Raw genomic sequence first — 18,610 nt, forward strand, 5'->3', positions numbered from 1 at the left:
TGTGAAGATAACAGGACCTATACCCTTAAGTATGCCTGAGACAAGTTGGTTTGGGCCCACGGCCAAGAAATAATAACAGTGCTTCTTTCTTCTCTAGACAGAACATATGTAACCGGCTTATAGTCTATTGACTGAAGAATTTAAATTGATTCATAGTCATAATCATCATGGATGATTTAGAAGATCAAATAAATTATCTTATTAAGACAAACCAGAGGCTGGCGCCGTGGCTCACTTGGCTAATCCTCCGCCTGCAGCGCCGGCACCCCGGTTCTAGTCCCAGTTGCTCCTCTTTCAGTCAGCTCTCTGCTGTGGCCCAGGAGGGCAGTGGAGGATGGCCCAAGTGATTGGGCCCCTGCACCCACATGGGGAGACCAGGAAGAAGCACCTGGCTCCTGGCTACGGATCGGCTTAGTTCCGGCTGTAGTGGCCATTTGGGAGGTGAACCAACGGAAGGAAGACCTTTCTCTCTGTTTATAACTCTACCTCCTTTTAAAAAAAAAAAAAACAGACCTGTGCTTCAATTCAGCTACCTATTCCATGGCCACACACTAGAATTTCGTCATCCATAATTGTTCCATTTGAAAATCATAATTTCAGAGATCACGTTGTGTGCAGGTTAAGCTGCCACCTATAATGCCAGCATCCAATCGGTGACAGTTCAAGTCTCAGCTTCTCCATTTCCAACCCAGCTCTCCCAGCAGGTAGGCCAGGAAAGCAGTGAAAGATGGCTAAAGTCCTTGGGCCCCAGCTACTCAAATAGCAGACCTGGATTGTGTTTCAGTCTCCTGACCTCGGCCTGGTCCAGCCCCCACTGTTGCAGCTGTTTGGGAGAGTGAATCAGCAGATGAATATCCCTTTCTCCCCCTCTCCCTACTCTCTTGAATGAATGAATCTTTAAAAACAAAATCACAAATTCAAACATAACACTCTCGTAACTTGAAAGACAATCTTCCAGTTCTTAGTTACTACCTCATTGTAGCTCATTGGAATCTCTGCTCTCTAACCATTTTTTTCATCCTATCAGTCAACACCCTCTATTTCCTTTCTTATCCAGTCATCTGAAAGATCCTTCAACATGCCCCTCGAATTTCTGTAACATCTGTCTAGCTAAACCCCAACCTTACGTATCGCCAACTCTTCTCTACACCCTCAAATTGCTGAGACATGATGGAAGAAGTTTTATGGCATACACTGCTAATGTAACCTTGATGCTACTAAGCAATCCTGTTTCCATAGCGTAACTCCGTTTCAACTGGAGTTATCTGGCCTCCAACATAAACTTTCAACTCTGAGGCTGGCACTCTTTCCATGTGCTCCATGTCTATTTGTTTACAGTCACATTAGCCTGTAAATCCTGTAAGAATTATCTGAATTATGCACCTTTTCATCCCTAGGACTTAGCAAACTTCCTGGAACCAAGAGTAGGTGCACAAAGGAAAAGCAGCAGTGGGGCCAGAGTGGCATGGCCATTGTGGATCATTTGTGGAGTGAACCAGTGAGCAGAAGAACCCTTTTCCTGTCACTCACTCTGCCGTTCTTAAGAAGTAAAATAATTTTTAAAGAAAAATACGGCCGGCGCCGCGGCTCACTAGGCTAATCCTCCGCCTTGCGGCGCCGGCACACTGGGTTCTAGTGCCGGTCGGGGCACCGGATTCTGTCCCGGTTGCCCCTCTTCCAGGCCAGCTCTCTGCTGTGGCCCAGGAGTGCAGTGGAGGATGGCCCAAGTGCTTGGGCCCTGCACCCCATGGGAGACCAGGAGAAGTACCTGGCTCCTGCCATCGGATCAGCATGGTGCGCCGGCCGTGGCGGCCATTGGAGGGTGAACCAACGGCAAAGGAAGACCTTTCTCTGTCTCTCTCTCTCACTGTCCACTCTGCCTGTCCAAAAAAAAAAAAAAAAAAAAAATACAATAAGTCATAAAATGAAGTTCTACTACATGCTATGACATGGATAAACCCTTAAAATACCACACCACATAAAATAAGCCAAACATCAAAGGACAAATATATAATTTCACTTGTATGAAATATCTAGAACAAGCAAAATTACCAAGACAGAACTAAGAGCTTTCTAGGGGCTATTGGGGGAAGGAATGATAATTATTACTTAATGGGCAAAGGGATGCTGATTGGGTGATGAAAAAAGTGTTGCAAACAGATAGTAGGGACAGTTGCTTAAGATTGCAAATACGATCAATGCCACTGAATTGTACACTTAAAAATGGTCAAAATTATAAACTTTGGTTTATTTGGGTAAAGTATGTTCTTAGGGAACTTTACATTAAAAGCAACAAAATAAAAACCCAGAAACCATAATTACATAAAAAGAAAAGATTCTTGGGGATGGCGCTGTGGGTAAAGTAGTGGGTAAAGCCACTGCCTGCGGTGCCAGCATCCCATATAGGCACTGGTTCAAGTCCTGGCTGCTCCTCTTCCCATCCAGCTCTTTGCTATGACCTGGGAAAGTAGCAGAATATGGCCCAACTCCTTGGACCCTGCACCCCCTGTGGGAGACGCTCCTGGCTTTGGATCAGCACAGCTCTGGCCGTTGCGGCCAATTGGGAAGTGCACCGGTAGATGGAAGACCCCTCTCTCTCTCTCTCTCTCTCTCTCTCTCTCTGCCTCTCCTGTCTGTGCAACTCTTTGAAATAAATAATTAAATCTCAAATAAATAAATAAATAAAGCAGATTCTCTGGTTGTCTATCAGATAAACATGAAGCAGGCTTATTAATTCCAAGGGCATCAGAAGGAGAAGGAAGAGAGTTCTAAACCTTTAAACCCATTATTTGCCACCCTAAACAATAATGTAGAAAAAAGAAAAACTAGTTTAAAAAATTTCTTTATGGGCTGGCACTGTGGTACAGCAGGTTTAACTGCTGTTGGAAGCACTAGCATCCCATATGGGTGCCAGCTTAATTCCCAGCTACTCCACCTTGACTCCAGATTCCTGCTAATTTGCCTGGGAAGGCAGCAGAGGACTGCCTAAGTGATTGGGGCCCTGCACCCATGTGGGAGACCTCATTGAATCTCCTGGCATTGGCCTGGCCCAGCCCTGGCCAATGTGGCCATTTAGGGAGTAAATCAGGGGTTGGAAGATTTCTCTTTCTGTTTCTTCCCCTCTCTGTAATTTTACCTTTGAAATAAAATAAATCTTAAATTTTTTTTGCTACATTTACGCCAATGTAAGACATTTACAGGAGCAGGAAGGCTGTATGAAGTATGAATGTAAGGCAGAGGATATGATTAGTGCCTCCCCACATTTCTAAGGATTTGTACTTCAGGTGTTTTAAAAAAACAACAGTGCATGTACTGCTTGTAAGTGTATCAAAGCAAGTCAATACCCAAAGACTGAAACAGAAAGAACTTCTGTTACCTGGAGATACTTCCTCCTTCTGTCTGACAGTGTGGTCTTTCGTGAACTTCACCCTCTGATGAGCTCTTATACATGTTTTGCACAGCCATTCAACACACTCTACACAAAATCCATTAGCTTCCGCATTGTCCTCACAGCTGGTACACACCTAATAAGAAATGTGTCACGTAAGTTTTCCAGAAAAATGAAAAACTTAACATACCATTAACCAGACATAAACGGTATACCTACCATAATGGATTATAATCAGTTATCATCTTCATAGTGTTTGTAAATTTAAACTGATAATTGTGCATTGAATTATAAACGTAAGAAATGGAATTCTGCACCAGCAAGAATGTAAGTACCTTTTCTCCTCAGTCCACACACTAACTCACCCAGGCACTACGCCAGGCTTGAGGATACACGCACTCATGAGAGGCAGTGCGGACTGAAATTCCATTTTCCCTACTTACAAGCGGAGTACTCTTGGGCTGGATACTTGGAGTATTTATCCTTAACACAAGATGTCATGAGTAGTTGTGAAGATTAAATGTGTGGCAGACACATATCATTGGAATAATCACACTAATAATTATAAACTAAAAAGTCTATAAGAAAGAAAATGTTGGAGAGGTTGTTTTAGTGGGGTTTGAAGGATGGGAAAGGCTTTTCCCAAGACCAGATCAGCATCCGATATTAAAGTTGAATCACCACGTACTTGATGAACAGCCTCCTAGGCAGAGCACGGCATACACGAGAAGCCCCAGGCCACAAGAGGACAGGACAGGCCCAGAACTCTGGAAGAAATCAGGTACAACTGAAGCGAGAGGTGAGGGGCGAGAGAGGGCGCTGGGGGACAGCGAGCAGGGTCCAGATGAGGGAGGGTCACAAGTGGTCTCTGTCTGAAGCAACCTATGGCAAGGCACGTTTGGATTTCAGTATCACTATTGCTGCAGTGTAGAAAACAGATTAGGCAGCACATTTTTAGAGAGGCAAGTGACGCTTGTAAGGGACAGAAATTCTGTGAACGTACCTTATTCTATAGATTTCACTTGGGTACTACATGAATGTTTTCTATGTAGTTGTAAAAACTTAAAAATCTCTAAACACAAAAACAAAATGAAACAATACTGCCTACCAAATGGATGGCTTAACCACAAATACAAAAGTTATGCTTTTCAAGCAAATTTAAAACATTATGGTAGTGGATGTTTGGTCTAATGGTTTACTGAAGTGGCAGGATGCCAATACAAAACCTTGGGACCTTGGCAAGCAGGGGTGATACCGCAAGCAGTTACACTGCTGGCATCCTTGTGGGAAACGTGGACCGAGTTCAGCTCCCAGGTTACTGCACGCATTTGGGGAGTGAGCCAGAAGACGGAGGCTAAAATACCAAACGCATGATGATTTGATTGACTATCTCTAGTGCTCACATGTAGCCATGCTTTGTAGCTTTCCATTCTGACAAACACACGATACAACTCTCTCAGCTCTAACTCGAATCTTCCTTACTTTCTGTTATTCTGCATGCCCATGTATGCAAGGTCTTCCAAAAGTTCATGGAATTCATGTACAATGAAAAACCTACGTAAGCCGGCACCACGGCTCACTAGGCTAATCATCCGCCTGCGGCGCCGGCACACCGGGTTCTAGTCCCGGTCGGGGCGCCGGATTCTGTCCTGGTTGCCCCTCTTCCAGGCCAGCTCTCTGCTATGGCCCAGGAGTGCAGTGGAGGATGGCCCAAGTGCTTGGGCTCTGCATCTTATGGGAGACCAGGAGAAGTACCTGGCTCCTGCCATTGGATCAGCGTGGTGCGCCGGCCGTGGCAGCCATTGGAGAGTGAACCAACGGCAAAGGAAGACCTTTCTCTCTGTCCACTCTGCCTGTCCAAAAAAAACAAAACAAAACAAAACAAAAACAAAAAAACACCCTACGTATAGACTTGAAACTATTTTTGCATCCTTGTATGACTTACAAGTTGCTGTTGTTAGCTTCTAGCAATAGTGGTACTAAAGGGAAACAACAAATTCAGAAAGAATGGACTTGACTTTTTTTTTCCATTTTTAAGATTTTATTTATTTATTTGAGAGGCAGAGTTACACAGAGAGGGATAGACAGAGAGAAAGGTCTTCTGTCCACTGGTACACTCCTCAAATAGCCACAACGGCTATCCATCCAATGCCAGGAGCCAGGAGCTTCCTCTGGGTCTCCCATGCAGGAGCAGGGGCCCAAGCACTTGGGTCATCTTCTACTGCTTTCCCTGGCCAAGAGAGCTGGATCAGAAGAGGAACAGCGGGTACACGAACTGGCACCCATTTGGAATGCCAGCACCATGGGCGAAGGTGTAGCCTACTGCAGCACAGCGCGGGACCATGGATGTGATCTTTCTGAACAGATTCCTGTCTGCCTCCTACTCCCGGCAACCTCTGTCATCACCCCAGTATTGTTTTACCCCAGCAACAGCAGCCCCTTCCTAGAGCCAACAGTTCTATTTATAGTCTTCCCAATACTTGCAGAACCAGATTTATTGCAAACCACTACCAGTACAAGAGGCCTCAGTATCTCAGCTAAATGCGCAGATCTCAGCGCCAGCCAAGCTGCATCTCCACCTCTTCCAACCTTTTGCCTCTGTTCTCTTTGCTACCTCCTAACATTGCTACCGCTATGATACCATAAGAATTTTCTTTCTATCTTTTGAGAAAACTTTATATCTAGTTAACAACTCTTAGTTTTAAGATTGAAAGTGTCGGGGCTGTGGCACACCAGGTAAAGCCACTGCCTGCAGTGCCAGCATCCCATATGGGCGCTGGTTTGAGTCCTGGCTGCTCCACTTCCGATACAGCTCTGTACAATGGCCTGGGAAGGCAGTAGAAGATGGCCAAATTCTTGGGCCCCTGCACCTGTGTGGGAGACCCAGAAGAAGCTCCTGGCTTCAGATCGGCGCAGCTCTGGCCATTGCAGCCATTTGGGGAGTGAACCAGCAGGTGGAAGGCCTCTCTCTCTCTCTCTCTCTGCCTCTCCTCCTCTCTCTGTGTAACTGTGACTTTCAAGTAAAATAAATAAATTAAAAAAAAAAAAAAAAAAGAATGAAAGTGTTGTCTGACTACATTAAAACTTACATGCCCTATAATACATGAGACATAATAAAGCACTGAGTCATTTATTTAAGAAGCAAGAGGGCCAGCATTGTGGTGCAGCTGGTACATTTGTCGACTGCATTGCAGACATCCCATTTGGGCACCAGTTCCTGTCTTGGCCACTCCACTTCTGATCCAACTCCCTGCTAATGATCTGGGAAAGCAGAAGATGGCCCAAGTGTGTAGGCCCCTTCACCCAAGTGGGAGACCTGTATGGAGCTCCTGGCTCCTGGCTTTGGCCTAGCTCAGTCCTGGCAATTGTGGCTATGCCGAGAGTGAATCAACAGATAGATGATCTGTCTCTTCTTTTTCTCTCTCTCTGCAACTCTTACAAATAAACAAATCTTTATTAAAAAAAAAAAAAATAGAAAACAAGACTTCCAGCATGGGAAAGAGATATAAATATAAACTCAAAGAGTAGACAGAATTCTAAATTGAACTAGAAATGTCGATTTTCATATTTTGATAAAAGTAATTTGCTTCATCACCTTCTGCAAGGTCTATAATCAATCTGATGGTGATGAGCACCCATGGTGCCACTACACCATTTCTGTTCCTTAGTTTCACAGCAATTAAACTGTATCCTCCACAGAAAGTCCTGCTTTGGTCTATGATTAAAGTTTGAATTAGAAAGACCTGTGGATACTTTTGAGACAATAAACACAGGTATTTAGGTAGAAGTGGCCATGTCCATTTACAATGAATGCTAGGGGCAGGTGTGCAGCGCCGCAGTTAAGTCACTGCTCACATCTGCACCCCTATCAGAGTGCCTGGTTTAAGCCCAAGCTTCTCAGCTTTTAATCAGGCTTCCTGTGAATGTGCACTCTGGAATGATGGCTCAAGTACTTGGGTCCCTGCTACCCATGTGAGAATGACAGCAGTTCCAGGTTCCTGGCTTTAGCCTTTCCCAGTTCTGGTTGTTGCAGGCATTTGGGTAGTAAACCCACAGATGGAGAACCTCTCTCTCTGCCTTACTGGCTATCAAATAAAAATAAATTTTCAAAATATTTTAAGTGAAGCTACATTCCTGTTCCTTCAAAAAATACAAAGTTGGAAATGAGACAAAAAGGTATAAAGATTAACCATGCATATTAGAAATGTCTTGATAAGTAGAGCTAATAATAAAATCACTTTCCCCTTGGCAGATTCAGTTCCTCTCCAGATCTTCTGCTCCAAGTTAAAAAGAGCTGCCTCGGCCGGCGCCGCGGCTCACTAGGCTAATCCTCCGCCTAGCCGCGCCGGCACACTGGGTTCTAGTCCCGGTCGGGGCGCCGGATTCTGTCCCGGTTGCCCCTCTTCCAGGCCAGCCCTCTGCTATGGCCAGGGAGTGCAGTGGAGGATGGCCCAGGTGCTTGGGCCCTGCACCCCATGGGAGACCAGGAAAAGCACCTGGCTCCTGGCTCCTGCCATCGGATCAGCGCAGTGCGCCGGCCGCGGCGGCCATTGGAGGGTGAACCAACGGCAAAAGGAAGACCTTTCTCTCTGTCTCTCTCTCTCACTGTCCACTCTGCCTGTTAAAAAAAAAAAAAAAAAAAAAAAAAAAGAGCTGCCTCGAGAAAGCATTGATGAGTCACGACCCACAAGCACACCGATACACCCTATCCAGTGCACACTGTAGAATTACTCTCCCGATCATTCCAAGGACCCAACATCTAGATTTAGGAAGCCAACAGACATGTCCTACGTGTGAATAGCCCAAGTTGGAAAGAAAAGAAATTGATTAATTCAACATCCTGGACACTGCTATCAAATGAGATTTTTCAGAGTAATACACCATATGGAAAAGAAGACTTTCGTAAAAATGTAGAAACCTATGTATCAAAGACGTGCTGCTTTTCATATGTATCATTATAGAGTTTTTCACTAAAAGAGAGAAAAAGGTCAACAGAAGAATGTAACTGCCAGGGGCCGGCGCTGTGGCGCAGCGGGTTACGCCGTTAACGCCCTGGCCTGCAGCGCCGGCATCCCATATGGGCCTGAGTGCAAGTCCCGGCTGCTCCTCTTCTGATCCAGCTCTCTGCTATGGCCTGGGAAAGCAGTAGAAGATGGCCCAAGTCCTTGGGCCCCTGCACCCACGTGGGAGACCCAGAAGAAGCTCCTGGCTCCTGGCTTTGGATCAGCACAGCTCTGGCTGTTGCGGCTATCTGGGGAGAGAATCAGCGGATGGAAGACCTCTTTTTCTGTCTCTACCTCCTTCTGTAATTCTTTCAAATCAATAAAATCAATCTTTAAAAAAAAAAAAAAGAATCTAATTGTCAACACACAAAAAATAAAGAAATGAAATAATGTCAAATACAGAATAATGGTTCTCTGTGGAGGACAGGCAAGGTGGAGATGCAATCAGAGACGTCCATACTGGCACTGTTGTATCTGTCACTACCATGTATGTACTGTGTAGAATACTACATAATTCCATTACACAGCAGTCTGATGTCTGACACCAGCAGTCTAAGATGCCTCATCAAGAGGCGGCAAAGGTACAGCTTCATTCACTTACCTGATTAGACTTTTCGACCGTGCTGCTGGGGACCTCAGTAGTGTCCTTCACGAAAAAATTGTCTATGATATGTCTCTCAGCACATTCCTGGCTGCAAACTGGGCATCGGATAACTCCAACTGGGAAAAACAAAATCACATCCTAAGTTTTAATACAAAATGCTAAGTACTAAACAAATGCATCCATCAAATTGTAACTTGGGCTCTTTACAATGTCTACTCATTAAATAAGCAACTCAGTTTATGTGCACACAAAATATATTAAATGGAGCATAAATCCTCCATTTTAAATTACATGCCCTCTCCCCCAGAAACTACATTTTTCCAACAGTGGTTTTCAAACAAGGATGTATAGAACCACATAGGAGCCGGCGCAGTGGCTCAATAGGCTAATCCTCCGCCTTGCAGTGCAAGGCACACCAGGTTCTAGTCCTGGTTGCCCCTCTTCCAGGCCAGCTCTCTGCTGTGGCCCGGGAGTGCAGTGGAGGATGGCCCAAGTCCTTGGGCCCTGCACCCTATGGGGGACCAGGAGAAGCACCTGGCTCCTGCCTTCAGATTAGTGCGGTGCGCCGGCCGCAGCGGCCATTGGAGGGTGAACCAACGGCAAAAGGAAGACCTTTCTCTCTCTCTCTCTCTCACTGTCCACTCTGCTTGTCAAAAAAAAAAAAAAAAGAAAGAAAGAAAGAAAGAAAGAAAGAAAGAAAGAAAGAAAGAAAGAAAGAAAGAAAGAAAGAAAGAACGAACCACATAGGAGAACCAGAATCGCTGGTTCTTTTTAGACCTATTGTCTCAGGATTTCTGTAAGCAGAGAACAGACATACTCATTTTGCTTAAAATCTCCACAAAAAAAGATAAATATTCCTTTGAGAAAAGAACTCTATCCTAGCACTTAGTAAAACAAGAAATAATTATGAATGAATTAAAAACCTAAGATAAACTTGATAGTGTACATTATACCAAGACTTACAAAAAGCTCTCAGATACCAGTGAAATGCACAAGAACAAGCGCAATGTAATCCAAAGCACAAATTCATTTGTAACATATTCAAGCAACAAACAAAAAGATACACTGGAAAAAAAATCATTGTGGTATATATACACAATGGAATATCATTCTGTCTTTAAAAATTATTTAAAATCTTTTTAATTAGAAAACTTAAAGAAAAGCAGAAAATTCTACTGTCATTTCCAACAGGGATATACTTGGAGGACACTTAATTGAAATAAACCAGGTACAGAGACAAACACTGGATGCCCTCATTATGTAGAAGCGTACGGCTGATCTCACAGAAACAGACAGTAGAATGGGGAAGGAGATGCCTTTCCGGTGGTGGCAGCTGTGAGAAGCTGAGCTGAGCATAAACCAAAGTGTCCTGTGCAGCGGGAACGGCCACGCCTCCCCAGCCCCATAAAGCACCTGATCAGTTCCTGTAGCAAAGGCAGCTGGTGGAACTTCTTCACCACCCTGTCTGCCTTGTGTTCAAGAACAATCCCCAAGAGACTGAGTTCACACTGGCCTCATGGATTTCACTTTGGCAAGTGAGCCAAAGAACCTGGCGTTAACATATTCCTGGCAACCAGGAAGGGATCTGCAGAGGGATTATTTCCCTTTGGGGAAGATGAGGGTGCAGGATGGACTGATGGCTATCCTCCTCTTGCAGGAAATGAGCAGATGGCTGAACCTCTGCCTCAGCATCTCTGTGGTGCCTTCCTTCCTGGGATCTCAGTTCTCCTCACTCAAACTATCTTTCTTTCTATCCTCTATGCCACCCTGTTAACTCATCTTGCTCAGTTTTTGTTTTTACTTTAAACCATCTTAAAAGATCTGTATGGGGGGCTGGTGCTGCAGCACAGTAGGTTAAAGCCCCAGCCTGCAGTGCAGGCATCCCATAGGGGAGCCAGTTCAAGTCCCAGTAGCTCCTCTTCCGATCCAGCTCTCTGCAATGGCCTGGGAAATCAGTAGAAGATGGCCCAAGTCCTTGGGCCCCTGCACCTGCATGGGAGACCCAGAAGAAGCTCCTGGCTTTGGATCAACTCAGCTCCGACCACTGCAGTCATTTGGGGAGTGAACCAACGAAATGGAACTTTTCCCTCTGGATCTACCTCTCTGTAACGATCTTTCAAATAAATAAAATAAATCTTAAAAAAAAAAATCTGTGTGGGATGTGTTGAAATGACAGCCTCCTGCCTTACAGGACATCCAGGTGGGACAGACTGAAAGGGCAGGTTCCCAGGACTCATCAGCACCAGCAGGTGGCCAGCAGGTTACACAGCTTCACCAGCTTCTGACTCCTGGAGCTGCAGTTTTGGGCTTTGCTTTAATCCTTTCTGAAAACTCCTCTCAGACTGCATGTTTTTATTAGAAGATCTTGCTTCCCAGGACATGATCACATTCCTGTCCACCAACCCCAGCTCCCCCTAATCACAAGGGTGGAGTTTACCTCCAAGCCACATGAATTCAAACAAGTGGACAGCGCCTGACAGCCACCACGGAGCAGCTGGTGCACAGCCACAGAGGCATCTCTGAGGTCTTTCGTCCTGATCCTTTCAAACCCAGTACCTCTGCTTCTGTCCTTTCACTTTCTTCCCCACTTTTATCTGTAGACAGATCAGAAGCCGGAGGTTCAGTACTAACGGACAGCTGCCCAGTCACGTGGATTAATTACAACCAGTCCCTGGACGCCTAAAATTTAGGGCCTATCCAGAGACTGTTGGCCTACGTTTCAAAAACAGACTCTTTGTGACTCAAGGATGGCCCAGCTGCCTGAGAGCAGTAGCTGCCACTGCCTTACTGGTCAAATGGGCCTCTACACTCATGGTGGGACAACCCACAGAGGTTCAACCACCCCATCAGGTGCACACAGTTTTAGAGATCAAAAGACTTCATTAGTTAACAGGAGGAAGACTAACTAAATACCAAGACTTTGTGTTAGACACTCCTAGATACGACATTAAAGGTCAGAACTGGCCACTCTCCTCCCAGCCACAGATGACTACAGAACAAACCCACCCCAGCAGGCCTGATCGCTGGGAGGAGCCCCTCGAGAGCCTGGATGCTGAGTGGCACACTGATGGAGGGCAGGCTATGCTAGGGTGAGTTTGCCTGCAGAGAGGTGGTGACACTCCCACCCCAAACCCCAGCCCAAAAGGCAGAAATGGTTGCCCTGACTCAGGCTTTGCAACTGGGAGAAGTAAAGCCATCAATATTTACAAAAACTTCAGATAAGACATGCCCATACCACTCTATGGAAGGAAAGGCAACTGTTAATGGTCAACACTTCGTTAAGAATGAGGACCTAATTTTAGAGGTGGTCATTCACTGTGAGTGCCACCTAAAGGATGGGGCCATTGGGAAGCAGGGAAACAATTAGGCAGACAAACAATCAACAGATGTCTCACAAGTCACTAGCCCTAATGATAGAGCCTTCCTTCCAAGCTTCCTGGCCGTGCCTGGTATGTCTAACAAGAATATGAGGCAGCCATAAGACTGGGATTTGGAGCGCAGGATACCAGACGGTTCATCATAAAACAATAAGGTTCTTATCCCAGCACAAACCAGTGAAGCTTATTAAACACCTCCACAATGAGCCATCATGGGAGATACCAAGTGGAAACTAGTCCATTGAGTCAGAAAGACCATAGAGCATAGATCCTCTCCTGCAAATGTGTGCCTGTGATAATTCCAACAACCATCCTCTTTTACCTTCATTGACAAAACTAATCCAACACAGAGGGATATAACCCCAAGAGAAGAGAGGCAGATGGGTTTAATTCAAATGCCCCTCAGATCAGGATGCAAGTACCTTCAGGTATCCCTGAACAACTACCTTCACAGGCCAAGTGGAGGCATTCCCTGTCTGCACGGAGAAAGCAACAGGTGAGTAAATTCCCCTTAAGGAAAACAAGCACTCCTTCTGGATTTCCCTAATCCCGAGAGTGATGTGGGCTTTCCTTTGTAGCGAATGTTACCCAGACCCTCTGGATCTCCCTAGGAATACTGTAGGTTACATGTCTCCTCTCTCCCTCTCCCTCTCCTTTTCTCTCTCTCTCTCTCTCAGGACGCGACTGCTGGGTGTCCTACTAGCTGGCCACAAAGTGTTAGCAAAAAAATTTTTTAATTTATTTCACAGAGTTAGACAGTGAGAGACACAGAGAAAGGTCTTCCTTCCATTGGTTCACCCCCCAAATGGCCGCTATGGCCAGAGCTATGCCAATCCGAAGCCAGGAGCCAGGTGCTTCTCCTGGTCTCCCATGCGGGTACAGGGGCCCAAGCACCTGGGCCATCCTCCACTGCCTTCCCGGGCCACAGCAGAGAGCTGGACTGGAAGAGGAGCAACTGGGACTAGAACCCGGCGCCCATATGGGATGCCGATGCTGCAGGTGGAGGATTAACCAAGTGAGCCACAAGGCCGGCCCCAGCAAAAATCTTTACAATACTGTCAGAAAGCTCAGCAGGATGGAGTGGCTAATTCCTAAAGATACACAAAAGAATGGTGCAAAACAAGCTCCTAACTCCATCTCCCTATTAGATTTACAAATGTATAAAACCTTTCCCTAATCTGCCAGTGTGTTGGAAAAAAATTTTAAAAACTATGCTACAACATCTGTCCAAATCATCCATTTATCTTGACCCGCAATTCCACACATACGTTGCTCTAATAAACTTTTTTATAAAGATGTATTTATTTATTTGAAAGTCAGAGTTACACAGAGAAAGAAGGCAAGGCAGAGAGAGGTCCTCCATGCGCTAGTTCACTCCCCAAATGGCCACAACGGCTGGAGCTGCGCCATACTGGAGCCAGGAGCTTCTTTCGGGTCTCCCATGTGGGTGCAGGGGCCCAAGGACTTGGGCCATCTTATACTGCCTTCCCAGGCCATAGCAAAGAGCTGGATCGGAAGTGGAGCAGCCAGGACCTGAACCGGCGTCCACATGGGATGCTGGCATTGCAGGTGGCGGCCTTACCCACTATGCCACAGCGCCAGCCCCAAACTTTTCTTATAGAGCTTCCAGAGCATCTGATCAATTTGACAGTGTCACATATTGGTGGAGCTGAGATTTGAACTCAAACACTAGAGTCCATACCTATATATACCCTAGAAGTCATACCGTATAATAATTTTCTAAATTTATGAAAATGTCTTATTAATAGATGTCATTTTAATTGAAATGTCATTTTAACTGAAATTATGAAATTTGGTCATAATTTAAGGAAGAATGTGTTTTGTATGTTTGTGAATTTGACCTACATGAATTAAACCTCCCAAAATGCTAACCTAACAATACCTTTTTACCCATAAACTTAGAGGAAATTATAATTGCTATTCTTCCAAGCCTAAGCACATTCACACTTTCTTTACACAAATCGGTAAAGAATGTATCTAGAAATTAGAGCAATAAAACCTGAATAACTGAAGAAAAATAATTCTTTAAAGGATAGACATTCTGACTTTTAAAGGCCAGTTATTTCTTTGTGTTACCTAATTAGGTTGAAAATCTTTAAGCAGCACATAACTTCCTTTACACCTGTTTGTAAATGTCACCTACAGTGAAGCCCTGCACCTCATCCACCTTCCAGCATACATAATCCAAGTTATCCTGCTCTGTCACTCCGCATTTCAAATAGAATAAATCTTTGCCCAAAAAAGGGAGAGTCGTTCAGGTTTTATGTTCTTCTGAATCTAAGTTTCTATGTTAGCTAAAATAAAAACATATTTAAATAGTTGTAAGAGGGCTGGCGCTGCAGCATAGTGGGTAAAGCTGTCTCCTACAGGGCTGGCATCTCTTGCTCGCTCGCTCGCTGGCTCTTTCCAATCAGTGGATGGAAGACCTCTCTCTGTCTCTACCTCTCTGTAAATCTGTCTTTCAAGTAAAATAAATCTTTTAAAAAGTTTTTTAAAAAATCAGATGTTGCAAGCTTTTGCGTTTTGAGATATGAATGCAATTTAGTATCCTCTTTTTTGAAGTTTTAGTTTCCAAACCTGAGCATAAAGCAGTAAAACACACATACAAGTGGGTTAAATGATAGGACCATGACATGGATCACCAAAAGGAAAGGACCTATATCCTGCATGCCAGTGCTCTGTCCATGGTCCTGTCAATTCTATCAATGGCTTGCTAAACAAGCATACATAACCATGCATCACTTAACAACAGGGATACTCCTGAGAAATGTGTTGTCAAGTGACTTTGTTCTTGTGCCAGCACCAAAAAATGGAATTACACAAACTAAAAGGGCACAATGTCACTAAGGACACAATTGTATAACAAGACTCAAGTAAATGCTATCTCAGAGAAACCCACTCTAAATATATAGAGTTGTTAAAGAAAAAAAAAAAAAGATGGATACACAGTCAAACAATAAGCTTGACAAATGATTAAGATTGATAAATGATTGAGAGATCAACAACAGGAAGATGTTACTATAACAAATGTAAATGCACCCATATTTAAAAGAATGTTAATAGCACTAAAGGGAGACTTAGAAGCCAAATCAATCCACTTTCATCAATGCACAGATCAATTAGACAGAAAAATCAAAGAGTAAAACTTGGTGACACTATGGACCAAATGGACCTAACAGATATCTACAGAACTTTTCTCCCCACAGTTGCAGCATACACATTGATCTCTAGTATATAGAACTTTTGCTAGGATAAACCATACACAAGGCCATAAAATAAGTCCCAGCAAATTAAAAAAAAAAAAAAATTGAAATCCCACCATGCCTCTTCTCGGACCACAATGGAAATGAAGCTGGAAACGAACAACTCAAGAATCTCTAGAACTCTTGCAACATATGGAGACTGAAACACATGCTCCTGATAGAAGAAATCAAGAGAAGTCAAAAAATTTCCAGAATGAATGAAGATGACAATACATCATATCAAAAGTTATGGGACACAGCAAAAGCAGTGTTAGCAGAGAGGTTTATAGCAATTGGTGCCTATAAGAAAATGGAAAAGTACCAAATAAATGAGCTATCAATGCATGCCAAGGACCTAAAAATATAACAAACCAAATCCCAAATTAGTAGGAGGAAAGAAATAATTTAAATAATAGTTGAAACCCCCAAAATACAAAATATCAGTAAAATGAAGAGCTAGGTTTTTTTGAAAAAATAAACATTGACACACCACTGGCCCAACTAAGCACAAAAAAAAAAAAAAAAAAAAAAAAAAAAGACCCAAAGCAGTAATATTGGAGAGGAGAGATGCAAAAGGAGATGTAACAACACAGACACCTCAGAAACAAAAGCAATCATCAGGAATCACTATAAAGAGCTGTCTGCCAACAAACTGGAGAAGTACAAGAAATGGGTATATTCCTGGACATGCACAATCTACCAAAATGGAGTCATGAAGACACAGAAAATCCAAATAGACAAATAACCAAGGTAGAGACTGAATCAGTAATAAAGACTCTCCCAGCAAAGGAAAGCCCAGAACCAGACAACTTCACTGCTGAATCCAACTTGACATTTAAAGAACTAATTCCAATTCTTCTAATGTTATTCAAAACAATTGTAAGGGAAAGTATCCTCCCTGACTCACCTTAATTCCTAAACCAGGAGGAGCCAGTACTGTGGCACTGTGGGTAACACTGCCGCCTGCAGTGCAGGCATCCCATAACATAAGGGCGCTGGTTTGAGTCCCAGCTGCTCCATTTCTGATCCAGCTCTCTGCTATGGCCTGGGAAAGCAGAAGATGGCTGAAGTCCTTGGGCCCTTGCACCCACACGGAAGACCCAGAAGCAGCTCCTGGCTTCAGATTGGCACAGCTCTGGCCATTGAGGCCATCTGGGGAATGAACAAGCAGATGGAAGACCTGCTCCCTCCTTCCTTCTCTCCCTCCCTCCATCCCCCTCTCTGCCTCTGCCTCTCTAACACTGCCTTTCAAATAAATAAATAAATCCTTTTAAAAAAAAATAAAAGATGCTCACTCTCACCATTGCTATTGAATAATGCCCTGGAAGTTTTAGCTGGAGACATCAGGCAAGAAAAAGAAATCAAAGGGATATAAATTGGAAAAGATAGGCCAGTGCCGTGGTTCAATAGGCTAATCATCCGCCTGCGGCGCAGGCACCCTGGGTTCTAGTCCCCGTTGGGGCACCAGATTCTGTCCCGATTGCCCCTCTTCCAGTCCAGCTCTCTGCTGTGGCGTAGGAAGGCAGTGGAGGATGGCCCAAGTCCTTGGGCCCTGCACCCCATGGGAGACCAGGAAAAGCACCTGGCTCCTGGCTTCAGATCGGCGTGCCGGCCGCAGCGGCCATTGTGGGGTGAACCAATGGAAAAGGAAGACCTTTCTCTCTCTCTCTCTCTCACTGTCCACTCTGTCAAAAAAAAAAAACAAAAAAAAAAACCTGGAAAGGATGAAGTCACACTATTTACACATGACATGACTCTCATAGCAGAGTTCAGTAAACAGGCAGAATACAAAATCAGCACACAAAAATCAACAGCCTTCGTACACACAGACACGGCCACGGCTGAGAAGGAACTTCTAAGATCAATCCCATTCACAATAGCTACAAAAAAACCATGAAATACTTTGAAATAAATTTAACCAAGGAGGTCAAAGATCTATTTGTATCATGAAAATTACAAAAACATTAAAGAAACAGAAGACACAAAAAACTGGAGAAAAGTCTTCCATGTTTATGGTTTGGAAGAAGCAATGGTTCAAACGTCCATCCTACAGATTCACTGTGATCCCAATCAAAATACCAAGGACGATCTTCTCCGATTCAGCAAAAGGATGCTAAAGTTCATGTGGAAAGGCAAGAGACCCTGAAAAGCTAAAGCAATCTTATACAACAAAAACCATGCTGCAGGCATCACAATACCAGATTTTAAGACATACTACAGGGCAGTTATAATCAAAACACCCTGGTCATGGCCAGAAAAACAAAACAAAACAAAAAGACATGTAGAAAAATGGAACAGACTAGAACTCCAGAAATCAATCCACGCATCTACAACCAAGCTTCTCTTTGGCAAAGGAGCTGAAATCAATCACTGGCACAAGGATGGTCTTGTCAACAACTGGTGCAAGAAAATCTGACCGCTGTGTGCAGAAGTATGCAACTAGATGAAACTAGACCACTATCTCACACCTTACCAAAACATCCACTCAAAAAAATCAAAGACCTCAATCTACCACCAGTTACCACCAAATCACTAGAGAACATTGCGGAAAACGGCAAGACACTGGCACAGGCAGAGTTCTTGGAAAAGACACCAGAAGCACAGGCGATCAAAACCAAAACTGACAAATGGGGAATTACATCAAGCTAAGAAGCTTCTGACTCCAAAAGAAACACTCAGCGAAGTAGAGAAGCAAACGTCTGAATGAGAAAATATTTGTAAACTACACAACTGATAAATGCTTAATATCCAGAATCTATCAAGAACTTCAGAAATTCAACAACAAAACAAACAATCCAGTTAAGAAAGGGGCAAAGGACCTGATCAGGTCCTTTTTTTCCTGTTTTTCAAAAGAGGAAATTCAAATGGCCAATACACATTTGAAAAAATGCTCAGGATCACTAGTAATCAGGGAAACGCAAATCAAAGCCACAGTGAAGTGAACACCTCATGCCAGTTAGGATGGCTCTCATACA

The 18,610-nt window shown here is 44.1% G+C and overlaps 1 protein-coding gene across 6 annotated transcripts in view; it reads right to left on the bottom strand.

Annotated features, from left to right (window-relative positions):
* The window catches only part of TRIM24 (tripartite motif containing 24), a 107,683-nt gene that overhangs the window by 56,064 nt on the left and 33,009 nt on the right, over nt 1-18,610 (bottom strand). For all 6 annotated transcript variants that reach the window (XR_016231849.1, XR_016231848.1, XM_051835648.3 and 3 more), the window contains exons 2-3: nt 8,993-9,111; nt 3,377-3,524 (exon numbers count right to left, since the gene is read on the bottom strand). Coding sequence is in view for 4 of the 6 variants with exons in the window: in XM_051835648.3 (XP_051691608.3) it covers nt 3,377-3,524; nt 8,993-9,111 (267 nt within the window). In the remaining 2 variants the exon portion in view is untranslated. The remainder of the gene's footprint in view (nt 1-3,376; nt 3,525-8,992; nt 9,112-18,610) is intronic.

Source organism: Oryctolagus cuniculus, chromosome 3 (genome assembly GCF_051225735.1).
Source record: "Oryctolagus cuniculus isolate XC-2025 breed Fujian yellow rabbit chromosome 3, ASM5122573v1, whole genome shotgun sequence".
In the NCBI taxonomy this organism is placed as follows: Eukaryota; Metazoa; Chordata; class Mammalia; order Lagomorpha; family Leporidae; genus Oryctolagus; species Oryctolagus cuniculus.